The sequence below is a fragment of the Cryptomeria japonica genome, chromosome 6, assembly GCF_030272615.1.
Source record: "Cryptomeria japonica chromosome 6, Sugi_1.0, whole genome shotgun sequence".
In the NCBI taxonomy this organism is placed as follows: Eukaryota; Viridiplantae; Streptophyta; class Pinopsida; order Cupressales; family Cupressaceae; genus Cryptomeria; species Cryptomeria japonica.
The window spans coordinates 674,246,315-674,263,122 of record NC_081410.1 but is presented as its reverse complement, the minus strand read 5'-3'; the positions used below and the strand labels follow the sequence as shown (position 1 = coordinate 674,263,122).

Genomic DNA, 16,808 nt, shown 5'->3' with positions numbered 1-16,808 from the left:
AGCCGGACCAAACCGGAGAATACTGGAGATGGTCTCCAAATCAATATCATAATCCAACCACTCTACCAAAAGTTGGTAGATAGAAAAATAGCTAGTGTTGACATCAATGAAAAGACATCAATACAACACATAATCAATTCCTCCAAATGTCAACATATGCGCCTCATGAATGAGGTATTGAAAGAATTCATTGGTAAATTTTTTGTGGTTTATCTTGATGATATTCTTGTGTTTAGCAGGACAAAGGAGGAGCATTTGGAGCACTTGAACCTGGTTTTGAAGAAGTTGCATGATGAAAAATTGATGATCAACATGGAAAAGAGTCTTCATGAAGGAGGAACTTGTCTACCTGGGTTTTTTAATCTCAAAGGAGAATTTGAAGATGGATCCAACAAAGCTAGAGGATATCTTATCATGGCCAACACCTAAGATAGTAGGTGATGTGAGAACCTTCCATGGTTTGGCAACATTCTATAGGCAATTCATCAAAAATTTCAGTCATATATGTGCACCTATCCTAGACACAATCAAATGAGGAAAAATGTGTAAGTTTTCTTGGTCAAATGAAGCAAATGAATCTTTTGAATATCTAAAAAGGAGAGTATCACAACATCCCATTCTTATTTTACCTGATTTTAACAAGTTGTTCATAGTGGAGTGTGATGCTAGTAATCTTGCTATAGGGGTTGTCTTGAGTCAGGATGGCAGATTGGTGGCTTTCTTTAGTGAGAAACTCAATGATGCTAAAAGAAAGTACTCTACATATGATTTAGAGTTGTATGCAATGGTACAAGCCTTGAAGAAATTGAGGCAGTATATTTTTCCTCAAGAATTCATTGTTTATACTGACAATTATGCTCTCGGTTTTTCCAATGGACATGAGAAGCTTAATCACAAGCATATGAAATGGGTTGAACATCTTCAAGCCTACACATTTACCATCAAACATGAGAAGGGGCAAGCCAATGAAGTGGTGGATGCATTGAGTAGGCGGGTGTGCATGGTGCAATAAATTTAGTTGCAAAGTGTGGGGATTGATTCCTTCAAGCAAATGTACAAGGATGATGAAGACTTCAAAGAGATCAATGAGGTTTGCACTCAATTTTCAGATTCTTATCATTCTGATTTTTTTGATTTTTTTTTGCAATAGGGGTTGTTGTTCAAAAGGAGCCAATTTGTGTGTCCCTAGATGCTCCATGAGGGAGAACATTATAAAAGAAAATCATTGTTGAAGTTTGGGGGCCACTTTGGGCTTGATAAAACACTTGAACAAGTGAAGAGATTTTACTTTTGGCCAGAGTTACAATCAAATGTTAAAAAGTTTGTTGAAGGTTGCATCATATTCCAAAGGGCTAAGGGAACATCATCAAATGCAAGTTTATATCAACCACTCCCTATTCCTAATAGGCCATGGGAGAGTATTAGTATGGACTTTGTTTTGGGTCTTCCTAGGACTCAAAGAGGTTTTGATAGCATATTTGTTGTGGTAGATAGGTTCAGTTAGATGGCTCACTTTTTCCCAGGTAAATATACTAATGATGCTTCCCATATTGTTGGTCTCTTCTTCAAAAATATTGTTAAAATACATGGTTTTCCTCTTAACATTGTGACTGATAGGGACTTTAAGTTTGTGGGCAACTTTTGATGTACATTGTGGAAGAAATTGGGAACTTTGTTGTCTTTCACCTCAGCCTATCACCTTCAAACTGATGGCCAAACTGAGGTGGTGAATAGGTCATTGAGGAATCTTATTAGATGTCTCACAAAGAAGCATGGAGAGGCATGGGACATGATCATCCCTCAATCAAAGTTTCCTTAGAATGATTCCAACAATATAACCACAGGAAGGAGTCCTTTTGAGGTTGTCTATGGGATTCACCCAAGGGGAATCTTAGAACTCGGGGATCTACAAGGCATGGAAATATGAAGTGCTCAAGGAGAAGATTTTGCATTGCCCATGAAAGACATTCATGATAAAGTGAGAGAAACTCTTCAAAAGAACATAGAAAAGTACAAGGAGAAAGCTACTAAGAGGAAGCGAGATGTGCAGTATAAGGTAGGGGACTTGGTGATGGCACACTTGAAGAAAGAGAGGCTTCCAAAGGGGCATCCAACCAAGTTTCTCATGAAGAAGATTGGTCCTTGTAGGATTGTGCATAAATTTGGTCCTAATGCCTATGATATTGAACTTCCTCAAGGCTTAGGCCTATCTCCAATTTTTAATGTTTCAGATTTGTTTCCTTACAAAGGTGATAATGTTGCAGGTTCATATGCAGGTTTGCAATCAGGAGAAGATGAAGGTTGGGTTAAGGATCTACCGCCTAGCCAACCCTTGAAGTTGGAGAGCATATTGGACACCAAGGTAATCAAGAAGGATAGAAAGAAGAATTGCAAGGAGTACCTTTTCAAATGGAGTGGCCTACTTGCTGAGGATGCCACTTGGATGAATTAAGAAGACATTTTGAAGGATGGCACTTTTGTTGCAGACCCGGTCCCTCAAGAGACTTGAGTTTTTCTAACCCCCTAGAGTATGGTGTAGGAGCACCTAGGAGGCTCATGAAGGTTCAAGAAGACTTGTCATATATTTTTGGGTTTTTTTGTTGTAATAAGGTTCCATGGATCATCTCATGTCATCTTGTAAGGTTTTGAAACCATTTTGTAAGGCTAAATGCCACTAGGTCCCCATCAAGCATGTAAAGGCCAATATCATCAAACTTTGTCAAAGACCTTAGGAGAGTAGGAAAATGATAAATTTTGATTTTTTTTTATGTTATGGGTCATGTGTGACCTATAAACAATTTAATTTGGGGGTTGGAAAGTCGATGTATGCAAAATTGTCAAAAAGTGCAACATTGCTAAAAAGTTACATGACAACTTTTGAACCAATTGTGCACCTTACCTCCTAATAGCCATATGGTTAAAATTACGGTTGGTTTTGGTTGAGGAAGTTGAAATATTTATATTTATGCCTCAGCAGGTTGATGCATTCAAGGTTGTTGTGATCCATTCTTTTGAATCAATAAAACTGCTCTATTTCCCTGGTTATTTTGTTGTTCTTTTGTGTGTAGGACCTTGTACAGATTGGATGATTAATTTGAATTCCCATGGATGTTTAAGGCATTGATTTATCTTCCTTTTGCAATTGGTTTGAATTCGATCCATTGAGTTTGGTGGGATTTATTGCCAATTTTGTGTAAACAACCATCAAAACCACACCTACCTAGGGTTTGACTATAAAATGCTTATAACTTGACTTTCAACCATAGGAAAACTATGGCCTCTGGTGGAAAGTTTGGCCTCTATATGTATTTTAAGATGCATCAAGTTTTAGGTTGGGAGATTGAGATAGTTGGGAGAAAAGCCAATCCCTAGACCAGGCATCTTAATGTGACTGGTCATGAGAATGAAGGAAAACTAATTGCAGAAGTACAAACCAGTGGACTAGGTCCAATCCAATTGTATATTTGGTGGTTTGGAGGGTGTGCGAATCTGGTACAAGAAATAGTCTCAAGAAATCAGTTCATTCCTGAGAGGTTTCTTTGGAAAAGTGACCTAATTCATCAATTAGGCCAGCGATACCAGTCCTGATTTCACCCCCCTAAATGTTGAGACCCAAGACTTCTCTTGGAATATGTTATAGAGGGGCCTAATGGGTATCTTAATCTTGGATTTTTTTGGGGACTTGTGTGGGAATTTTGAAATTTATCAATGACAGAGCCAAAAACTAAGGCTAGTGGCAAAACAAGCCTTTACAAAGCAAGTATCCCTAGAAGGTGTGGTGGAACCAAAAGAGTGGATTCCTTCATGTGTCTTAGGTCCCTAATGAAAATAATGATGGTAATATAGGCCTAGTCTACCATCTGCAATAATGACATTGTGAGTCAAGTGAATGCCTTGGTGATGACATGGAATCAATGGGGCATTTGATGTGAGAAGTTGTATCAAGGGGGTATGTTAGATGTTCATAGGGGTCTAAAAGGTGTTGTGACAAGTTTCTTAGGATGCCTTGAAGGATAGGTGGAAAGAAAGGTATCTAGGAAGAGTGATATTGTGGGTTGTGGGTAAATAACCCTTGTTTCCGTGTGAGCTCTGGATCACTTTCTTAAAAGGATATTTCTCCATCCTTCACAAAACTCTAGAAATTAAAAATGTCGGCAATTTATCGACATAATAATTTCTCTTAAACTATAAAAAATATAAATATGAAATCTTTTTCATATTTTTTCTAAATACCTTTAATACTACCTCTATAAAAGGATTTGAGCCCAAAATTTACTAATTTTAACTAATAAATTTTCTTTTGAAAAATTTCCCTAGTGGTTAAAACTGCTCATGTGTGGAAACTCAAATTTTGCAAATTTAATCAACTCCATGAACTCCACCTATAGAGAGATGTCTAAAATTACAAAGAAAACCAAAATTGAAGAAACTAATAGGAAATATTTTTGGGTGATGCCAATTGCCATTTAACTCAAGATGCCCCTCCATCAATACATTTTAATATTCTAAATAGACCTCAAACTATCTTACCACTATGAATTTTATTAAGGTTTGTACTAATGATTATCATTGTTAAAATAAATTTTCCACATTATTTTTTTCTTACAAACTTTCATATCAAATATATTATGTTTATAATCTGATTAACCTAATTTAATTAATAATCAACTAATTTATAAATTTTAAATTATATATTATCATTGCATAATAAACTATGAATTCATTACTATGTGAAGATGCTCAATGTATATTACTCTTTTTAGTCAATATAAAAAGGGATTACTACACTTTCAACTTCATATATGGCACACTACATACAAAAGATTCAAGCTATATTGATTATGGGAAAAAAAAATACTCACCCGCTACACATGCTCCAACCATATGGTAAATTTGTTGTATTTGCATGAAGTGATTTTTGAACATCAGGCAAATTGAAATAAAATGATCTCTCATAATCCACGCAAACATCAGTTCCAAGGCTCATGTGGGTTACCTATTATCCAATGAACCCCAAACATGATTCTAATAAGCAAATTTATAATTGAGTTTTAAAATGTAACTAAGAAACTAAAATGTCTCAAAAATGTATACCTAATTTTTTCTCATTTAAAATTGAAATAATGCAAATAGATTATCTATTCAATTTAATATTAACTATGAAAATAATATAACATATCAAAAAATCACCTTTTTTTGTAATCGGAGCTCTTGTTCAATAAGCTCTGTGGGACAAATATCAACTATTACGTCATAGGGATCAACATAGTTACCAACTTCATTTTCAATCTCATCTATTATGTCATCACACTCCTTGTTGGAATTTGTAATATCAACACATTTTTTCTTGAAAGAAATATAAGATTCATCAGATGTCAATCCATGTGACCAATAGTAGTCGAAAGTTGCTATGCTATCAACATTGAGTACAAGTAGTGGATTACCAATCTGCCAAAAAATAAGAAATTGCAGTCAAATTTTAAAATACTAGATATTTGAAAAAAAATTTAATCATGCTGAAATACATTGCACTCCAAAAAAACATATTAATTGTAAAATACTTATAAAATGATTTACACGTATGTGATAAATGTTTGAATTTGTATATTAGTACAAAAGATGCAAGTCTTAGTACATATAAATTTTCATTCAATATTAAGAATGTTGTATTCCCAATTAATAATAAGACCATATACAAATTTTAAATAAAATTACAATAATATCCTTGCTATTAAATACCTAAATGAAAGATATAATATTAAAATAGACTTGAAAAATACTCACAAGTACCCCCTTAAGGTTGAATTTATAGCTTGTATTTCCTTCATTATATTTTATCACCTTAGCTGCTAATTGTGGTATATAATGACCTATATTCCAAGACAAAAACAATTATGATAAGAAAAGAGAAAAATGCCTAATGAGATTTAAAAAAATATGTTAGAGTGGATGTTTAACCTGCATAGCTTTCTCCTGCTAAAAATAGGTCTCTAAATGCATACTCGGGAAACCTTTGTATCCAATTTGAAAGAAATGTGAGCATGTCCATAGCTGTATCAAAAAACATCAAGGTTGTGAGCATGTCCATAGCTGTATCAAAAAACATCAAGGTTATTAATTAGTTTAAACTATAGAACATGAAAGGTAATATAGATTTAGTCAATAATCACCTGTGGATTCATCACCACGGTTATAGTCTGAAGTAGTGTTTGAGTAAGACCATCCTACTCCAACAGGAGATTCTACAAAAAGGAGGTTTGATACTGCATGTCGAAAGCATGTTAGAATAAGAAATATCTAGAATCACCATAAAGTTCATGTTCCATGCATACATAAGTATTAAATAGTTTATATTTGATGCTATGATACCTTTGTTCCAAGATTGTGAATTTCTCCTAAGTCCTCGACCATCTCCAAGTGGATAAAATGGGCCTAACTCAGTAAATGCACCCCCTCCAAGTGAAGAACAACCCGGCCCTATAAAAGTTATGAAAACACATTGTACTATTCATTGAGAAGGTAGGGTAAATCACATGAATCCATTCCTTAAATTTTGGGTCATCAACTACGACACTTAAAAAAATGAAGACTCAATTTCCTATAAATCAAAAGAAAATTCAAATTATATTTAGAGAAGAGAGATTATTGAGTGATTCCCATTTGTAGTAGATAGAAAGTACACTTTATCAGTTATATTGTGAAATTTACAATGTATGATTCTAGTTCATACCAAAATAGGAATTGTAGTGATCAATATGTGATTGCGTTCTTATATTAATTATTAGTTATAATCTTCAATTTAATTTTTAAATTTTCATTTAGTTATTTTTTATTTGTATAAAATAAAATATATACTTTAAGGAAAAATATTTAATTATTATTAGATTATTTTTCATTTTTACTAAAATATATACTTAATTATTTTGTATTTTTCTGTTTATCAATTAAAATTTATTCAATTTATATAAGATTGAATTAAGTTCAAGGATTTTTTTTAGTTTTAGTAGGGTTTAGCATTTGTCTTCCATGTATTTTTTATTAATTGTCTTTAATACTAATCTTCTCTTTGAGTAGGAAATAATATAACTATGTATATTTATTGTAGATTTTTCTTACCCTTAGACAACTATTTTTTTTTAAATGGCTTCAAGGCCCACCATTTTAGTAGTTGATGCTAGTTCTCTTCACTTGATAGCACAAGGAAATGGTTCCTCCATAAAAATATCCTCTAATGTTCATTCTAGAATTTTTTCATCATGGTAATGTAGATTCTAAATTTTTTGATGGTGTGGTTTTACTTTTTCCAAAATTTGATAACACCTATAAATGAGTAGAAAATTATTATGCACTAAATAGTTATGTTTTTTTGGATGATTCCCTTTGAAAGCATTTTCTAGGAATGGGTTAAAAATTCATGTGCCCTTCATGGGTTTTACCTTGATGTTGTCCAAACCCCCAATAAGGGATTTTCTTATTTTCCTACTCATTCTAAAGTCACTCTCAAGCATGGTCCTTGGTACATGAGACTAGATCTTTGATATTATTTACACCTTAGATTAGTGAATTTATCATTTTTTAGGAGAGATCCTTATTAGTTCTTTTTTTCTTCATGTTTATTGGCATACCTTTAGCTTAGTGGCCTTTTTGGACTATATTGTACGATCTAAAATATAAATTCTACTTTCCCATAAAAACATGTATGCATTGAGGTAAATATTTCTAAACATTTAAAAGAATTAGAACTTGAAATTTGAACTGGCCAAATATTATATACTCAAAGAGTCATCTATCTCAGCTTAATTAACTATTATAAGTGTCAATTTCCTAAACATGATGTCAAATATTATCCCCTCACTACTTCCAAAGCCAAGCCTTCATGAAATTATACTTCTTCCAAAAAAGTGAATACTTAGATGATGGTAAGGAATCAAAAGAATAACTAAAATAAGGGGAAAATCCTCTACCTATTAATAGTGGGATACCTCTAAAATTTCTATATATTATAGTTTCAAAACCTCTAGATAAGGAGAAGAACGTCAATCTATTTTCTCTCTATGAAGAATTCTTACAAGGTGAATAAGCCTAAGTTTATCAAAACTTCACTCCTTAGTAGTTTGTTGTCTTCTTAGCTATGAGATCGATCATTTTCTCTTAATACAAGCCCACAAGAATGGAAAAAGATATTTTTACTCAATATGTCTTTTAAGGGAATACAAAGATGATTCTAGAAGAAATAATATTTAAGAATTTTGAATATAAAATTTAATAATATTCCTCTAAGAAAAAACTATAACTATTAAGAATGTTATACTCAAATATTACTTGAGTCTAATTTTAATGAGGATTCTATGAAGGGGATAACTATTATCAGTTCCTCCCAATTTAGAGGAAAGTGTTCACTCATTCTCCTCAATACATGGGGAAAATCTATTCAAAGGATGCTTGTGAAAGCCACTTATCTTGGTTTGGTATGCTATCCTCATAACCAATCAAGTATGAGTGGTAGTCCCTCTCCTAACAGAGCATGTGTGAACCTCAAAAATAGTATTTACATCCAAAGGAGGTTAAAACTATAGAGTATTATGCTTATGATGAAATAAAGGAACATCAACTTCCCACTAAGGTCAGTCATGTATTCTTTTACTTCAGTAACATCAACCACATCATGGATTCCAAGTTATGATGGGATCAAATTTAAAGGCATTATCTCTTATCTATTAGATAATAGTACAAGGATTGTATCTAATAGGATTGATATATGATGTTATGATGCATGAGCATCTAGGGTGTAACAACAATCTTGCATCACCCAAAAAAAATATTGTCTATTTGTTAATAAGCGCTATTTTTTGTAAACTGGAGCTAATGGTGAAGGAATCGTCCTAATATCTTGTGGTGTTTGGGAGTTATTCAAATTTTATGGGTAAATTTATCCAATAAAACTTCAAATGCATGTTTGAGGGTCTTAGAGGCCCCGGATGGGGTCAAAAGTTATTGATCTTATAATGAAGGCAATGAGGGTTTACAAGGGGACAGTTCCCGTAGTGCAGATTGTGACTTTGGCTTGAAGATTATTGTAATGAGAATGCCCATGTGGCTATTGCATGTTATTTTTTCTAAATGTTGTAATTTCCTTTCATTGAGATTATAGAAAGCAAGTGTTTCTTTATTGCATTTTCCTGTCTATCTTCTTTGTTTATGTTGTGTGTTTGGGTTTACAAGGGGAGTACCTTTCATCACATTGTCAAAGTTTAAACCTTTTTAATCCATATAGATCCAAACTTTATCCTCAATTGTGAAGTTAGAAGCCCGGTAAAATGCTTATCATGAAAACTCTTATACTTAGCCTAATAAGTATGAAGAGTTTCTTCAATTTGTGCATGAATCTTCACTTTATTTAAATATATTAAGAATCTCGACCATGTTACTTTGTTTGGTATGATGAAGAAGCTAGAGGAAGAGCAACTAAGATATAATATGGATAAAGAGATTGATATCCATAACATACATCAAAAGAAGAATGTTGCATGAAGACATGTGTAGCCTGATTGTAGTTATGTTGTAGGACATGAAGATATGTATCCCACTATTTATTCTTAAAGTAGTAGAACATAAGAGATGGAATTGAAGTTCAATTCATTGTTTCAATTTGACTATTTGTTTAGGTGACTGCAAGAAGTTGAGTCCCACTTTTGGGCAAAAAGTGGAAGTGTTTTCCCTATTTTTTAATTTTTTTGTTGATTGATGTCAAAATTTGAGGCACTTAGAGATTGAATCTGAAAAAATTTCATTAAAAGAAAATGTAGTGCTCGAAGTCTAATTTTTAAATATGTAATTTATTTCAATACCCTCATGGTAGAAATTTCATTTTAGTAGGCATGTTTAAAAACCACTTTTTCAAAATGCCTATTTCTGGACTATACCACACATGTGTACGTCCACCATATTTTGATGTAAATAAATGGATTTTTGCAAATCCTTTTGGGAAAATATACCTAAGACACCAAATATTGATGAGAATATTTTTTCTTATTTTTTATTGAATATATTTTTTTATTAATTTTTAATTCACTATAAACTACATTTTCAAAACATCTGGTGTACGACCACCATAATTTGATAAAAATTTCATATTTTTAAATTTTTTATTATAATCTTCAAAATAAGTGTATGTATATTTATGTCATATAATTTATTTTCCAAAAAAATAGGTAAAAACAAAAAAATTATTAAAGTTTTACTGAACCTCACTATTTTACATTTAGGTACCACTTTTGACTAATAAATAATGCAAAAATAGTAAAAAATAATTATATCACTATGAAATTTACATTTTTTAAATTAGGACAGTGAGAAATCTAATGGGTTTTCGTTTCATCAAAAAATACGATTAGGAAGACCTTCAAAAAATTAAGACAAGGCAAAAATATGGTATTCCAATGCCTTAGCCATTTTTTGGAGGTCCAAGCATAAGCTTGGCCCCACCAAGCCTAACCCGAAGCCAAAACCGAGGCATAGGTGTGTTTCCCGCTCCATCTTTTATGAAACAAGCACCCATTATTTAAAATTCAAAAAATGGGTACCCATTTTGAAATTTGTAGGATTTTAAGAAACGAGTACACATTTTTAGAAACGTGTGCCCATTTCTAAAAATCGTGCACCCATTTCTCTACAGTGGTCTGATCCTAAATGGGCACCCATTTTTCAAAACGTGCACCCACTTTATTTTTATGAGTCGGGGCCCCGAAGCTAAATGGGTGTCCATTTCTTAAAAAACGAGCACTCGTTTCTAGCGACAAACTTGTTTGCTCGTAGACTTCTGCAGAATTGGGACCCAACTTCTTGCACCCAACCGTTTATGGATTAAAATTTATAAAATATCAAAGTTAACACACAAAGACCTTCCAAACCGATTTCCAAAAATGATTAAAAAATATAGAGTCGTGAATAAAGAAATAATAGAGAGAGGAAAACCAAACTAAAACGATACATTACTAAAAAAATATTCAACTTAGGAGCATTAATGTTCTTGCAAGGGATAAATATGCACATATTTGAAAATAGGCATACCACCACAAAAATACAATCATGATGTTTGAAAGTAGTAAGCAACCCACTAATAAAATCCATAGAGAGAGGCTCACATGCTCAAGTGAGAATAAGTAGAGGTTGATAAAAACCATGTTTGCAATTAGTAAGCTTAGATTGGCTACAAATGAGAATCAATGGATGAAATCTTCCACTTGTTATCTCATCTAGGGTCAATAGAGTTACCTCTATAAATGTAGTCATTTGGTAGTTTTTTCTAGGTGTTTTACCACCCACTACATACCTAGGCTAGTGCTAACCACTTTAGTGTGAATCCAAATTGTTCCTAGGCTTTGATATTGCTCACCTTTCTTCCCATTTTAGATTTTTATCACAATCTATCTCATTCAATCACTTAATTTCATGATATTTTGGTATTCTGTCACTCTTACTAATAATTTATAACTTAGTTCACAACATACAAATATAACTTGGAAGTTCAGCGATACTCTTCAACATCATTTTTTTTGTCCTTTGGCTTCACCAAAATTGTGAGGAAATATTGTCTTATCAATTTTTCTCTATATTTTCAAATATTTATTTTTACTTTTGTAGTGCCCTTGCCACCTTGGGGTCTCCATCTCCTTGACTATACACACTATTTTGTACTCACAATAGTTGCATTTATAGGATTTATTTTCATATTCATTAGCCTTATGATTCTTAGAAGCACTTAGGATAGGAGGACACATTATTTTTCTTGTTTCTACATTTAGACTGCCCTTTGAAATCGAAAACTAGAGTAGGGGCTTGACCATGTATGACAAACTCAAAAAAAAAAACTACTATCCATTTCTAAAAATTTGAGAAAAGTTCCCGTGTGACCCAAATAAACTTATTAAATTATTAAATTTTTTTTTTTTAAAAATCCACTTATTTCTTTCTCCTTGTATTCTTTCACCACAAGAAATCAAATCAAAATCCTCAAAAATCATTTTTATATAAATATATATGTCGTCATCACATGCGTAGATGAATGGACATGCAACACCCACTATGAAAGGATCCAATTATCTCCATTCCACGTTGATGCATTCTGTCTTGGCTTGAGGTGGGCCCACACCATCTGTATTTGGTCGGGTACACGTCATTTCACAAGATTTATATTATTTTCATGTCCGTATGGGACAAACAAATGGTCTTTGTGTGCACCCACGCAAAGCTTTATGCCCCACATCATAAAATGACCCTCCCTAGTGCCACTTGTGGAGGAGATAAAATACATGAGAATATAGCTTATGAGGTCAAGAGGATGAAGAAAAAAAGTAGGGAACGTGATGATAATTATTAAATATCAGTACCATATCCATTCATTTGGTGCTACACCATTAAGGAAACTATTAATATTAATATTATATATAAGTAATCATATTATATTGTTTAAATTTAAATGTCTAGGATTCTAGAGGAAGTGGTGGAGTTAAATAAAAATAGGAGTTTTTAATGGAAGTTATATACTACACATGGTGGAATACTCGGAGTCAAGAATTCATATGTGGAAGACACTAAAGAGTTTGATAAAATATATAGATATTTTCAGAATTATAAACATTATGATAATATATTTATTTATAATGAAATCTTTGATTCAAAGAGATATATATTAATTTGTGAGTATTATTGAAATAAAAGATTGACAAAAAAGAGTTCAATTGTCTAAGTGGATATTGAGACCATCTCCTTAAGTATCAAGAAGACCGAGGAAAGGCAGGGGTCTAGGTGAACTTAAAATAAGAGTTTTGTATAATCACCTATTTGTATGAGCCAAATATAAACACCAATGAATTTAGAATCTCACCCTTTGTTACATCCTTAAATAAAAAGAAAATAAGGAGAATTGGAAAGATTAGCAAAATATAGTATTGTAGAAGGATGATCCGAAAAAGGAAAATAATATGGGAGCCTAAACAAAGAATAGAAAGACCAAAGAGGAAGGTACACGTTATTGAATAATGTGATCATGGAACTTCACCATTGAAACTATTAGAAAAAGTGTTGAGAATGACTTAGTATATAAGGAGTAAAATATTTGAAGGAAGATAATAAAGAAGAATGATCACAAGAAATGGTAGCAGCATTGTCCATAGCTAGCCATTATATATATAAAGAAATAATAATGTAGAAGTTATAGAAGAAAAATCCATCACCATAAAAAAAATATATAAAAAAAGAAGAAAGGTCCTTGATTAATAAATATATAAATCTTTAAAAAATAAGATCATATCAATTAAGGTTATTGAGAAAACACACGTAAATAAGAATATATCTAAAAAGGCAAGATCACATTAACAAAAAATTATTGAGAAAATCAAAGCAAAATAGAAGATGCCTAACAAAAAATTATTGAGAAAATCAAAGCAAAATAGAAGATGCCTAAAAAGACAGGGCCAAGTCAACTAAGATTCATAGAAAAGACTTAACATAAAGATGAATATACTTCCTTCAATTTAGAAGTAATTCTTTTTGGGTAAATTATAGTAAAAATATTGTTTTCACTACCAAAAAATACTGGATGTATAAGTTTTACTATACATTATATTGTGAGCTATTGGGAACACTCATATACAAGAAAAAAAAAAATGGTTTAATGGGAATGATAATGTGTCACGCCATTTTTTACTAAGGTACAAGTTCCAAAAACATATGTTGAAGGTTAGGTTTGATGCTTGAATGACTTTGATAGAATGAATATCTTTAGTCATAGCAATATAACCAAAACACAATTTTGATGTTAGTAACTTTAATAAAATAAATTGTTCTAATTATAACAATTTAATTAAAAGAAATTTGTAATGTGAATGACTTTGATAAAATGGATCTCCTAATCACAACAACTTAACCAACCTTAAAAAAAATATCATAAAAAAGACACCTAAAAACGAATCCTAAAAAATCGTTTTTTCCCTCAAGTAATTAAGTGCCCTGCATCTTTTATTCGCAGCTGAAAGATCCCCAAAAGTATACTCATAATTTTTTGAATAATACAGAGAAAAATATGAATCTCGAAATTACAATTAACATAACTTGCTTAAAATACAGAGAAAAAAATCAGTCTCGAATTTACAATTAAAAGAATCGTCATGCCATCTCATATCAAATTGATTTAAGCCACACAATACTGCAATTTGAGAATCAAAACCAACGAAATTGAAAGATCTCAAATTGAAGTAAGATCGCAAAGATTCGAAAGGATTTCAGTTTGCAGAAGGTACATACCTCCGTTGAGCCACAGGGTAAGAGGCGTGGATTGCGTATCATTTTCTGCTTCCACAAAATAATAATACAAAGCCCGTCCTGCCTTCTTGTCTACCGTAACATATCCCCCGTACTGCTTGAAATTTACTTCCGGTTGTCCCGGAAGTCTATCGATTAAATCTTCCGCAGGTCCCGCCTTAATTTTCGCAGCAGTAAAGAGTAAAATGTGTAGCAGAAAACAGAGCCATAACCTCATTTTGGCAGGCACCTCCCCTGTTTCAACGCCCAATCTTTGGATCTGTTTCAGTCAAATAACCGCGTTAATCAGTAACTACTCTTCAAAGTCAAAATACTTTTGAAGACGAGAAAAATACTTTTCAAGTCAAAATACTCACTGTCATCATGATTTTAGAGGGAGGAAAAGTGCGCATTCAATGACAGCAAAGGAATGTAGGGGAAGGAATCTAGTCTTTATTTTGAACAAGATGATTGAAACAGAAAATTAAAAAAATCTTTCAGTCATAGATGTTTTTAAAGTTTTTTTTTAATCCCTATTTATTGTATCTTATTTTTTAATATTGTTTAGATCATGTATATATTATTTCTATATTGTTTGATAAGTCTATTTTTATTTGTACATGTTTAAAGGTGAAGTAAGAGATTTACTATTGTACTGGAAAACAGTCAATTTTGTACAATAAATAAATTAGGTTTTTTTAATTCAATATTTTTTTTCAGATCTTTGCTTGTTTTCTGAAATCATTTTAGATAACATATACAGTAGCTCTAAACTTATGTCTGTTTATATCAGTACATGTTTGAAGATGAAGCAAAAGATTCATTGTTGCCATGAGTTTTCCATCATCGATGACATATAATATTAAGATTACTTCTGGATTGATTTTATATATTTTTTCGTTCACTGTATTTTATGAATCCATCACCGGAAAAGAAGATATTGAAAAACTAGATTGCAGATATAATCTTGGAAGAAAAAAGAATATGAAAATAAAGATTGAAGAGCAATTATATTAAGAAAAATAGATCTTATACGATAATAGTAGATCTTATACAACAGAAAAAAAAATATTAAGATTACTTCTGGATTGATTTTATATATTTTTTCATTCACTGTATTTTATGAATCCATCGCCGGAAAAGAAGATACTGAAAAATTAGATTGCAGATATAATCTCGATCGGAAGAAAAAACAATATGAAAGTAAAGATTGAAGAACAATTATATTAAGAAAAATAGATCTTATACAATAATAGTAGATCCTATACAACAGAAAAAAAAATATTAAGATTACTTCTGGATTGATTTTATATATTTTTTCATTCACAGTATTTTATGAATCCATCGCCGGAAAAGAAGATATTGAAAAATTAGATTGCAGATATAATCTCGGAAGAAAAAACAATATGAAAATAAAGATTGAAGAACAATTATATTAAGAATTTAATAGATCTTATACAATAATAGTAGATCTTATACAACAGAAAAAACAAACTTGTTACTTCAATTTTTTTTCCAATTTTGTTTTCATTTTAAATCTATAAAGATTTATCTTTAGTTTTCTCTATAATCCGCCTAAATAGTTGAAGAAAAAAGGTACAAAACCATTACTATTGCTCAGATTAACAAGATTTTAACTGAAGAAACCAGAATAAATGATCTATATATTAACGACAAATAAAACTTTCCACAGTTCAGTTTGCTTAACAAGATGCAGAATGAAAGGTCGAACACAGATTTCCCTTTATTTTTCACTTCAGAATTGAAAATAAAGCTCATAACTTACCTGCAAATGCGTGATTTCAGCGAACAACACAGAAATGCCAATCGCTCCGCTTGAGAAAGAGATTATACCGACTTTCGAACTCTGTCAAGTTGAGCATAAATAAATAGTGAAAGTTTAAGAAGACGACGCTAAAATCGTTGATTCTTAATATAGAAATGTCGAAAGTTTAATAAGACGACGCTAAAATCGTTGATTCTTAATATAGAAATGTCCCAGTTAAATTATTTCTTTTTCAGTTGCGTAACATCTTTAATTACTTCTAATGTTTGGTTTTTTTGTCCGTGAGTGATATCAACGAAGTCATGTAGGGATCAACGCGGTTAGGTGAGAGTCGGCATGGCCGAAATTTCGGTTGGTTTTGGTTTGACATATGTTTGATGCTTCTTGTCTTTAACAAAGGCACTTTTTAAACAAATTATTAGTTCTTTAAAACAAAGTTGAAAATTAGAATTTTCAACTTTAGATTTTGTTATTGGACGATGCTCTTTTTTGGGCTGCTGTGGATTTTTTTAATTTTTTTTTAAATGTTTGATTTTATTTATTTTTAATATTTTATTAAAAAATATAAATTGCTTTATATCAATCACTTTATATTTACGAGCATACTTTTATTTTTAATGTTTTTTTATATAATATATGTTCACAGATATCAAATTTTAAAATAATTAATATTTATAATATATAAAATAAATTAAGATTAGCGTTAAATATAAATCTAAAA

General features: G+C 31.5%; 1 protein-coding gene across 1 annotated transcript in view; it reads right to left on the bottom strand.

Annotated features, from left to right (window-relative positions):
* The window catches only part of LOC131036405 (serine carboxypeptidase-like 42), a 110,136-nt gene extending 93,892 nt beyond the window's left edge, over positions 1-16,244 (bottom strand). Inside the window, exons 1-8 of the mRNA XM_057968291.2 lie at positions 16,088-16,244; positions 14,305-14,581; positions 6,370-6,477; positions 6,171-6,263; positions 5,959-6,051; positions 5,785-5,870; positions 5,191-5,448; positions 4,863-4,996 (exon numbers count right to left, since the gene is read on the bottom strand). Coding sequence (XP_057824274.1) covers positions 4,863-4,996; positions 5,191-5,448; positions 5,785-5,870; positions 5,959-6,051; positions 6,171-6,263; positions 6,370-6,477; positions 14,305-14,539 — 1,007 coding nt within the window. The 5' untranslated portion in view covers positions 14,540-14,581; positions 16,088-16,244. The remainder of the gene's footprint in view (positions 1-4,862; positions 4,997-5,190; positions 5,449-5,784; positions 5,871-5,958; positions 6,052-6,170; positions 6,264-6,369; positions 6,478-14,304; positions 14,582-16,087) is intronic.
* Positions 16,245-16,808: the final 564 nt, after the last annotated feature.